At 55.9% G+C, this 10,755-nt stretch overlaps 1 protein-coding gene across 1 annotated transcript; it reads left to right on the forward strand.

The window, feature by feature from the left end:
• Nucleotides 1–653: 653 nt before the first annotated feature.
• Prrt4 (proline rich transmembrane protein 4) lies at nucleotides 654–10,459 on the forward strand. The gene is made up of 5 exons (XM_050141637.1): nucleotides 654–870; nucleotides 2,058–2,780; nucleotides 2,888–2,992; nucleotides 3,320–3,445; nucleotides 8,631–10,459. The coding sequence occupies exons 2-5, from the start codon at nucleotides 2,129–2,131 to the stop codon at nucleotides 10,457–10,459; spliced, it is 2,712 nt and encodes a 903-aa protein (XP_049997594.1). The 5' UTR covers nucleotides 654–870; nucleotides 2,058–2,128.
• The last annotated feature ends 296 nt before the right edge of the window (nucleotides 10,460–10,755 follow it).

Consider the following 10,755-nt stretch of genomic DNA (forward strand, 5'->3'; position numbering starts at 1 on the left):
GACTTTCTTTATCTGTCTCTAAAATGGGAACATAGTGTTGTGATGCCGTGTTTTTTACCCATTGTAAGGCTTAGCTGAGTGGATTTTATTGCCTAGGATTTTATTGCAAGGCTACCGTTGCATGTGTGCATGCACCCGTGTGCATGTGTGTATGTATGTGCGTGTGCATGTGGTGTGTGTGTGTGTGTGTGTGCTCGCGCGCGCGCGCTCGCCCAGAACCCTCACCGGAGGGTGTTTCCCCAGAATGGCGAGCTTGTGGGTGTGTGCGCTGGGCGGCCCTCGGAGCGTGTGGTTGCCAGCGCCAGGCTGAGAACCAAGCGCCGGTTCTCCCGCCGCTGATTGGCAGCGCTGGGTGAATGAGTGCGCGTGGGGCCGGGGCAGCAAGGCAGCGGTGGCTCCGCGCTGCTGTGCGCGCCCGCCTGCCGACCGGGGTAGGGGCGGACCTTGGGCGGCGGGCGGCGGACCGCGGGCGAGCTGGGAGGAGGGAGAGGAGGGCGGGCGCGGGAGGCGGCGGGGAGGGCCGTGAGAGCCCGGCTGTCGCGGGGCCCCGGCGCGGGTGTTGGGCCGGGAAGCCAGGCTCACAGCCAGGAGGCGGCGCCGCGGGGAGGGAGCGGAGTGCGGAGCACGAGCGGAGCCGGGCAGCCCACCGCCTGCTGAGAACCGCTGTGGGTCCTAGACTGGTCGGGGACAGTCCCTGAGCTTCGGGTCGGCTGCGATCGCGCGGCAGTCAGAAGCTCTGGGCTTGAATCCCTGCACTGGACGCAGCGGAGATAGGGCGAGACTTGCAGAGCCTTGCCCAGCTGGGGCCCGCTGAGACAGAACGCCCCTTCTCCCGGGAGTTGGCCCCGAGGACCCGCCGGAGAGGAGCAGGTCCGTTAGTCCGGACTGGGGGAGCGGGGGTGTGGTGTGTGCGCAAGCGCGTGTGCATGTGTGCCTGCAAGGGGTGGGTGTGTAAGGGGCGTGGGGGATGATGGAGATGATGGTGTGTGGTGTGTCAGTACAGTGTGGTAGGGTTGTTTGTGCTTCTGACAGCAGAGGAAGAGGGAGGGAGGGAGGAGAGAGAGAGAGAGAGAGAGAGAGAGAGAGAGAGAGAGAGAGAGAGAGAGAGAGAGAACCCATGTAGGAGGGAAAGGGGCTCAGCAGGGTGGAGCGTGTGTGTGTGTGTGTGTGTGTGTGTGTGTGTGTGTGCAAGAGTGTGTGAAGGGTGTGTGGGTGAGTGTGTCATGGGTGCTAGGTGAGGCTGTGTGTGATGTAAGGGTATTGGGTGCACGTGTGTCCCTGGTTCACCCTCCCTTCCTCCACCAGATGTGTTCTGGGGAGGGGGCAGTAGCCTTCCGCAGCTGCCCTTGCCCAGCTTGCCTGCCTGATAACCTCTCCCAGGGAGCCAGAAGGGGTTAACTGGTCCCTTCCTCAATACTCCTAGGGTCAGGCGGGTGTAACAGCAGGCCAAGCCCCCAGAAAAGGCTCCCGAGATCAAGACCAGCTAGTCACCCTGCTCCCCTGGCACAGCCTGAGTAGCCTTCCAGCTCAGATCACTCTGGCTCGTGTTCTACCCTTCCTGAGGGCCTTGTGCTCCAGTGCTTTCTCTCACTGGGACTGGAGATGGGGGACTCAACAGGGAGGGTTTGCTTTTTTTGCCGCCGTATTGCTGGAACAGTGGTTGGCACACAGTGGGTCTCTGTAGATGTTTGAGGGAGGAAGGAAGCTGGACGCTGGGCGCGGTGGGGGTGGGGGTGGGGAGAGGATCTGCATCTGAGAGGCCAAGTTGATTCTCTAGGCTCTGGTTAAGGATGAGGCTACTGCCTATAGTCAGACTTCAGCCCCCCTTGTGGGAAGGCTGGGTACATGTAGAGGAGGGGGTGCAGAGAAGAGATTTGTACTGGAGCCTGCAGGTAGTGGAAAGGGCTGGCAAGAAGAGTTGCTCCTCTCAGCAGAACCTTTTGCCTCTTGCTCCTGTGCCTGCTTCTCTGTGATTAGAACCTCTGCCTAGGGTGTCTGATCTGGGAAAGGAAGAGGGTGGTAGAGGCCCAGGCTTACAGGACTTCTCCTCCCTCTAGGACCCTTGAGCTCACCAAGTGTCTAAGAAGTGAGCCTCCTGCCCACCCAGGCTGCTGCTCCAGGTGGAGCCATGGCAGGCCACTGCTGCCTGGAGTTGGGGTTGTTCTGCTGGGTCCTGCTTGCCGTTCCTGTGGGTCCCCAGCCTGCTTCCTCTGCGCCTGGTGGCCCTCTCACCACTCTGACCCCACCACCTCAGAGTGAGGCCTCCATGCTGTCTCTCAACCTGGGACTGAACTTCAAATTCCACCTTCGGGGACCTGCTGCTGTCTGGGGGAGCCCTGTCACAGAGACTCACCCTCTTTCTCCTGGGCTAGGCCAGGAGTCTGAGGGAGAGGTGGAAGGCGACTTGAGGACTGATCCCCTTTGGGAACTGCTGGTGGGCTCTCCCGGGAACTACCTCCCCGAGTGGGGTTCTGCTGATGGCAGCTCCACACCCTGGGCCTCCTCCCTGCCTCCTGAGTCCACATCCCCCCTGTCAGGGCCCACCAAGCGGCCCACTGCTCCCTCTCAGCCTAGGCTGGGCACTGTGACCTGGGCGACTGCTCTGACAGCTACAGCACCTCCAACCAGTCCTCCCAGGGCTCATCAGAGTGAGCTCGAACTGAAGTTTGGTGTGGCACTGAGAGCAGGTGCAGCCCCCACTCTGGGTCATCGGTCACTGCCCCTACTGCCCAGCCTGCGGGCCAGCCTGGCAGAGATTGCTGGGCGCCTGGGACCCTTTGGTAAGTAGCCACCCCATGTGAGGCGAATCCCTCCTGGGCATCAGTTGATAATATCCGCTGTCCACTAGTAGACAGGAGGCAGCTTCAGCCCGGACTCTTTTTTGCAGGGTTCTTTGGTACTACTCTGTCTCCACTCCGGAATTTCTCAGGCCACAATTTCCCAGGCTCAACAGCACAGCCAAGCTCCGCTTCCCAAGTGTCAGATTCTCCAGGTGAGAATTTTGCTAGTGTTATTAATTGTAATGTAAATATATGTGTTTTCCAATGATCTTAGGTGACCCCTGGGAAGGGGTCGAGACCCATAGGTTGAGAACCACTACTCTAGGTCAAGGGCTAATGCTCCCTGGAGAAGCAATCTTAGCTATATTGACTCTGATTTGGTGCCTGCAGTTTAATTCATGGTTTGCATGTGGCTACAGTTCCTGGGGCAGTGATTTCCTTGGGACAAGCTCTGGAGGAAGATAGAACTTTCTCCAGAGCCCCCAAAGCCACTGCCGGCTGGTAGGATGACACTTGAGCCCTGTATGCTCCTGTTACAGGACTCTTTGGTACCACTCGGTCCCTACCCCCTCCTCTTCTGGAAAGAGAGTTCTCAAACTCAAGCCTGCCAGATTCAGAGGCTTCTGCAAGCTCTGCCACCATCAAGACAACACCAACGCAACATGGTAAGCACACAAGCCATTTGAAATAGACACGCTACATGTCACACACTCAGCAGTGTCCCGGGGCCTTTCTATGTCACTGTCCCCATAGCCATACCACAGTTCACTTCACCATCACTATGAGAAATTATACCTTAATGATCTAACAAGGATTGGTTGGGAAGGTGCCACATGGCGTTAGGTGAGGTTCTCTGAGATGATTGCTGCCACAGGCAGAGCAGGACAGCAAGAGAAGCCAGGGCTGCTAGCGCAAGAGTTACTCCATGATTTCCACAGCATTTCCACTCATCCCAGCCTCCACGCTGGGTGCCTGATCTTCCTTCCTACCACCATTCCACCCAGCCTTGGGGTTTTCTCCTCTGCTGTTGATCTGCCATGACATGCTGTCAGCCCTGGGCAGAGCTGAACCCTTCACAGAGGAGACGTTAAAGAGGAGACTGTGAGCAGACAGATGTCACCTGCGGTCAGGGAGCCTTTCAGAACAGGCACCTAGACAGGGGGATGTGGAGGAAGCATTTGCCCTCTTTCTTTGAGCCCAAGTCTTCTCACTTATCCAGTGTCTGATAATGGTACATGTTTTTGTTTGTTTGTTTGTTTGTTTGTTTGTTTTAGAAACACTGATGTCTCGAGACAGTGTAAACCCTAGCTGGATACCAAGTAGAAACTCATTAAACAGTAGCTTCTTAACTTGCACTGCACCCCAAATACACACTCAGACTCAGCCTTTCAGATACCCCGGCCTTGACCCCACTAGGGCAGAGGGCACAGGTGCCCAAAGAGAGGCTCTGATAAATAAGGCCATGGGCACCATGAGGAGGGACTCCTAGCCCACCTCTGCTCTGCTGAAGACTTCCGGTGTCTGTGAATGAAAGCATCTAAGCCACCCTGTACTGTGCTCAGTCATGGATGCCCTGGCTTCCTGACCATGCACTGTATTTATGGCTGTCTTCAGCCATCGTCACAGTGGTCCCTCTGAGGGTAGAAGGAACGGCCACTGCCCTGTGGAGCTAGAGTGCAGCGGTGGCAGGATCTGCTGTGGGTGGGGGGCAGTTCTGTGCCTCAGGGGATAGATGCTGGTGCTGGCTGGCGTTCTGTCAGCCCGGGTGACAGTGCTGGCCAGGCAGGTTTAATGAGTCTGGACAGTATCAGAGGCAGTCCAGCCTCACAACCCCATCTCCCTACCCCCGCTTCACTGGTGGCTGCAGGAACTCAGGCTCTTCTTGCTGCTTCTCTTACATAAACCCAGAAGCCTGGGTCAATCCTTGCTCGGGGGGGGGGGGGGGAGAACTTATCTTCATTTTTGTGTGTTTTAAGATAGGGCCTCAAACTGGCTTTGTAGCTGAGGCTTGCTTTGAACCCCTGATCCTCCTGCCTCTACCTCACAAGTACTGGTATTGCAAGATCATACCCAGCACCCAAGGATCCTTCTAACTGAAGTGACATTTACCTTGTGCCACATAGACACAGGGCTACTCTGCACTGGGCCCCCTTTTCTTGGACCATAGCTTATATTCAACCCACCTACTCATTGACAATTATGGGTTCTACAGTATCCAAGGATTTCAGGCCCATTGATAAGTCCTCCCTGCTCTCGCTCTGCTCCCTGACCGTACTAGCAGGCCTGGGCTAATCCCTGGGACATCTGCTTATTATGTATTTCCAGTGTCACTGCTGAGAGCATCAGTCTCCACAATGCCGGGGTTGAGGGTGGGGAGAAAGACGCAGCCAAACCCTTAAATGGGCTGCAGCTTCCAGCCTCCAGAGTTGATTCCTTGGCCCTTTGATCTTGGTGCCTGGTGGATAATCAAACCTGGCTTTTCCAGGACCTAGCTTATCCTCTCCCATCCCCCACCTCGGCCAGCCCCATCTCGATTACTCATGTTGACATCCCATCTCTGCTTTTCTCTCACCCCTGAGGTCAAGGGGCCACAAGGACAGGGTGGAACCTCCCCTGAAGGGGTGGGCTGTTCAGGATCCTTCTCCTGGGAATGCAGGGAATATAGGATCACTGAGCTTTAAGTAAAGCTCAAGGTTTTTTGTTTGATAGGGAGATACATTTGGAGAGAAAAGAGATGAGGTCAAGTGGGCTCTCCACAGGCAGAAGCTAGGCGATCTCCTACCTGCCTCCATCCACACTTGGTCTAATGGGCTCTCTGGGCAAACTCTGGTCCTCAGGAACACTGTTCCAAACCCAGAAGTCTGTCTTTGTCACTTGAGGTGTTCCTTGTGCTTTGCTCATTTTCTGTGCTGCATTTTATAAACATTGACATTTGCCCTATTGACCATCGTGTTTGAGGACACGGGTGAGACATGGGGTTCGTGTGGCCCGTAAGTGAGAAGTGGATGTGCTCTGTGGGAGCACGTGTCTGTGTGGTAAGCAGGGGAGAGGCTGAGGATGCCAGGCTGGAGCCCACTATGGGCCCCTGGGCAGGGAAGGGCCAAATGAAACCAAAGTAATCCGGTAACTTAGTAGCAGCTTGTTAGATCAGGGCATGGGAAGGGGCCAGAAAATGAGGAGAGGGGTGTGTTAGTTTGATGTACCGACACAAGGCTGAGGCCTCCTCTGACCAGCCAGCTACCTGTTCCCAACTGAGTGGGTGTTGGGGAGAGTTTAGATCCTCAACCCAGTGTCCTTCAAGTAACTCAAACTGAGATAGTAGATTGACATTAACTTCCTGGACTTCTGTCTTTCTAAGCACATTTAGGATGTGCTAAGGCGGGGCTGGAGAGATGCTTCAGTGGTTAAGAGCACTGGTTGTTCTTGCAGAGGACCTGAGTTCAATTCCCAGCACCCACATGGCAGCTCAGAACTGTCTTAAATTCCAGTTCCAGGGGACCTAACACCCAAGGCAAGATACCAATGTGCATAAAATAAAAATAAATAAATTAAAAAAAGATGTGCTAAGGCTTTCCACATAGACCAAAACCTTAAGTTGTTAAACCAAGAACTCATCCGTGGGGCTGGAGACACAACTCATCACTTAAAAATACATACTGCTTTTGTAAAGGACCCAGGGTGGTTCCCAGCACCCACACTGGATAGCTCACAACGATCCATAACTCAAGCTCCAGGGCATGTAACACCCTCTTCTGACTTTTGTGGGCACATGTACTCAACTGTAAAAGACCCCCAACACAAGTAATTACAAATAAAATAGATCTTGAGAAAAGAACTAATTTGAGGCCAGAACTGATTGCACGCAAACATAAACTGATGATTGGTCAGAGGTGAACACTAGTTCATGACGCTGGCCAGAATTCCGTACTGATAAAGTTTTCCCGCACACATCTCATTTACCTTCACGGCTGTTCTGTGTAATAGGCAGTCATCCCCAGTTCCCATCTGAGGCATGGAATGGAATGGGGACCAGAGTGCCTGCTGCTGCTTGTAGCTGGCAGGGAGGGTTTAATTTGTTGGTTGCTACCTCCATGCCTTTCCTAGCTGTCAATTCTTCTTTCCTTCTCTCTCTTGAGCTGCCTGGGACTTCACTCATTTTTCTTTGGTTTGGTTTTGCAGTTCCCAGCATGAGGGATAAGAGTCTGAGGTGGGTGTTCCTGGTTTCCCTCTATCATCAGCCTGGGCACGGCTGGGGGTAGAGTGTAACTACCAGAAGCCCTTTCTCTTCAACACACACCCGTCTCCTGCCCGCCTTACATCCTCACCTCGCTGCCCCGGTCCTTCAATGCTACCTTTTTCTTCCACTGCTCTTGCCTGCAGCTGCCTGCTGAAACTTTGAGGTGCAGGAAGAGATCAACTTTTATCGCCTCCCTTTCTGATTGGCCATGGAATGATCTCTGAGTCTGACATTTTTTTAAAGCTCCTTTTGCTGCAGGAGAGCAGAACCAAGGGTCTCAATCCTTTCCACCCTCCATCGACTTCCCTTCCCCCAAGGGAGGTGGGAGATGAAGGGGCTAGAGCATGAGTTAGCAGACCCCAGCACGCTCAAGGGGCTCACTTATTTAGATAGCATGTTACCCCACTATGATCTCCCTAATTGTTCCTTTTGGGGAGCTCAAGGCCACCCTCTGAGACCCAGAGGAGTTCATCCCATACTATCTTGTATAAAATAGTAGTAGGATAAAGAGGCATACATAGCAAGAGCCTTACACTAGAGGGTATGAATGTGGTTCCGTGGTAGAGCATGGGGATCAGAGGAGAGAGTATTTAGCATGAGCCTGGCTTAGTAGTTTATGCTATAGCCTCAGCACCCAGCGAGATGCGGCACAACGATTGTTGTGAGCTAAGAGGGCAACCTGGTCTACAAAGTGAGACCCTATCTCATAAAAATAGCAAAACAAACAACAAAAAAGTCTTGTGGATCAGTCAGGTGGGAGGGGGGTTACTGCCCTTTGCTGGCTAAGCACTGGGGTGTAGTCTGAGGGAAGGACACAGTAAGAAATTGTGTTCTCCTTAGAATACTAGGGCAGGGGAGTCTTCCCGTTCTTCATGTTGCACACATGTGTTCATGCATGTTCAGTGAACAGGGACAAAAGAGTATTGAATAGGGACAGGTGAAGGACTGTTCTAGTCCTAGACGTGGTTAGGAGTCAGGTGTGTGTGTGTGTGTGTGTGTGTGTGTGTGTGTGTGTTGGGGGAAGAGCAGCCTATTGGTACTGTGGAAGAGTGTATTGTGGGAAGGGATGCAGGGTGATGCTCAGATCTGGGTTCTGGAACTATGACTGTTTGGGACCTTGGGAAAGTCCTTTTGCAGAACTTCAGTTTCTTCGTTTGGTAGATAGAGGATTCTATTAGTGAATGAAAACGACTCGGTGTCTCCCACATGCCACCAATCATTGAAGCGTGGAGATTCATATGTGCGCGAAGGAAACGAAAACTTCTTTTGTTGCGTGGGGATTGTTCTGGGGGGGGCAGCCACACAGTTCCTTCCAGTTGCAAACTTCAGTAACTTCTTAAGGTTTTCTTAAGAAAACCCCTCCCCCAGCCCAGTAAAATCAAGAAGCAATGGGAGGGTGAGCAGCGGATAGATGGGAGGAGAGTGATCGCAGAAAGCTTCAGCCTGGAGGGTGGGGTTCTGGGAGGAGAAGGGGAAAAGATGAAAAACAGGCTCCTTAAAGATGTACTCAGATTTCTAGCTGAGGGCTGGCAGCGTGTGTGTTGGGGCAGGGGTGGGGTGGGGAGGGGGAGGCAGGCTGCTAATGGCTTCAGCCAAATATCTTCTGTCCACAGACCCCACTGTCTCCACTTCTGTTCCATATGAACCCTTTCCTGCCAGTTCCGGGAACCCTTCAGAACAGCCTGAATGTGAGCCAGATTCTTGTAGTGAGCCAGACTTGCCCGATGACTTGGGGCAGCCTCCTGCCTCTGCTCTTCCACTTTTCTTCTTGACCCTGGAGGCCGATTGGGCAGAGGCCAAGGCTCGCTGGGGCCTGGCCTGGGAAGCCCATGTATATGGGGCAGGAGCGCTCTTCGGCCTGGTGGCCCTGCTGGCTCTGTTGGCTCTGGCCCTTTTGCCCTGGCGTTGCCCTCCCGGGACCCCCTGCCTGGCGTTGCTGGATCTGCTGCTGCTTTCGGCCGGGACCACTCGGGCCTTCCCTCTCTTCTACGACGCCTACGGGCACCGTGACCGGCTGCCGACCCTCGCCTGGCTGCTGCTGCAGGACCTTCCACAGCCCTGTCTAGCCGCAGGCCTGGGGCTGGCTTGCCTGCTGCTGGCCCGGCCGCGCACGCCGAGGTGCCCGACCGGCTTGGCTGCGCTGCTGCTACTGGGGCTGGGGCTGGCGGCCGCTGCCACCCTGGGAAGCGCCGTGCACCAGCCACTGTGGCCGCTGCGGCTCGCCTCCCGCGGGCTGCACGCTTTCCTCGCTGTCTTCCTGTCGGCGCTCCTGCTGGCCCTCTCTTGCTGGGGCGGCCGCCGTCGGCGACCCGGAGCACCCCTGGGAGGGTCTGGCTTCAAAGGCGCTACGCCTGTCCCGCAAGTGCGCAGCCCCTTCGCCCCGCGGGAGTCCTGGAGGCGCGCGGCGCGCACAGCCCCGGTGGCCGGTACCTTTGGGCTGCTGAGCGGAGCCCTGCAGGGCTACGAGGTGCTTCACGCCCTGGGCTACGGCACCCAAGCCGGTTTGGAGGGGCCCTGGCCCTGGTGGGCCTTCCAGCTAGGGCTGCGTCTGGGCGAGGTGGGTGTCGCGCTCCCCTTGGCACTGCTGGGCCTCTACCCCACGCTCTGCAACCCGCGTGTGCCAAGGCGCTGCTGGGCCAAACTCTTCCGATTGTCGCCGGGACACGCTGCTCCGCTGCTGCCAGGACGTTGGGTCCCTGGGGCCCGGGACAAGGAGCCCCTGGGTAGCGCGATCGCGCGTGGGGACGCAGAGTTGCTGCAGCTGTGTGCCCTAGCGGGCCCGGGCCCCGACCTCCTACTCCAGGGTGGCGGGTGCCGGGGCTTCGAAGGTGCCGGAGCGAATGCAACGCAGTCACCAGCCTCCTCCCCTAGCAGCGATTGCACGGTGGACTTCCGCCCGCCCTCACCGATCAACCTGCGGCGCAGCATCGAGGAAGCCCTCTGCAGTGAGGCGCTTTTGGCTCCTGGCCTCTTTCAGGGAGTCACTGCCTTTGGGGAAGCCCTACCTGGACTCGGCCTCTACCGCACCGTCTCACTGGGGAACAAGACAGGAGCCGGACCCGGTGAGAGGTCGGAGAAGGTCCCTGGATCCCCAGCGCCTCCTGAGCTCCCTTCTCCTGGGGCCTGGCCCGCGGGCAGCAGCGCCTCATCTGGCTCTCTGTGTGGACTCTCACGGGACAGCTCCTCCATGCTTCTGTGTTCCAGCCCCGACAGGCCTCCGCGCTGTCCGCTAGTCTGCGTTCTCAGTCCCCCGCGGCCGTCGGGAAGCAGCCCCAGCCTCCCAGCCTCAGGATCCTACCAGGCCCTGTCCCCACCCTCCCGTGACTCCCCTGAACATTCTTCTGAGTTGCAGGCTGAGGAGGCATTGCTGCATGAGCAATTCCTGGATGCCTGCAGACAGATTGATGAGCTGAGCGTGGGTAGCGACACCATAGACCTGTGAAAAGGCGGCGATCTCACAGCCAACCCGTTTGCCCCCGCTTTTTTTTTTTTTTTTTTTTTTTGGCTTCTAATCTGCCCAAGACCTGCACACTGTAATCATTCCCCAATTCTGCCTGGTTCACATACCTCTTTTTGATTCCTCCTCATCCAGGGGCCCCTGGATGGGTGAGTCAGCAACCAGGTTCTGTGGATTGGGAATCAGTGCCAACTTCTCTGGAGCCGTGGGTGCTGATGCCCCCAGCTGCCATTTTAGGCTGGCAGGGTCTCACTTTCCTTGGCCTTCACCAGCAATAAAGT

The sequence above is a fragment of the Alexandromys fortis genome, unplaced genomic scaffold, assembly GCF_014885135.2.
Source record: "Alexandromys fortis isolate MF-2015 unplaced genomic scaffold, M_Fortis_MF-2015_v1.1 scaffold_44, whole genome shotgun sequence".
NCBI classification, from domain to species: domain Eukaryota; kingdom Metazoa; phylum Chordata; class Mammalia; order Rodentia; family Cricetidae; genus Alexandromys; species Alexandromys fortis.

Bases quoted from the DNA above. Each gene is read 5' to 3' on its own strand.
- Prrt4 (XM_050141637.1), top strand. From the start codon at position 2,129: ATGGCAGGCCACTGCTGCCTGGAGTTGGGGTTGTTCTGCTGGGTCCTG. The intron at 2,781-2,887 runs GTAAGTAGCCAC...TCTTTTTTGCAG, and splicing joins TGGGCGCCTGGGACCCTTTG to GGTTCTTTGGTACTACTCTG. The intron at 3,446-8,630 runs GTAAGCACACAA...TTCTGTCCACAG, and splicing joins GACAACACCAACGCAACATG to ACCCCACTGTCTCCACTTCT.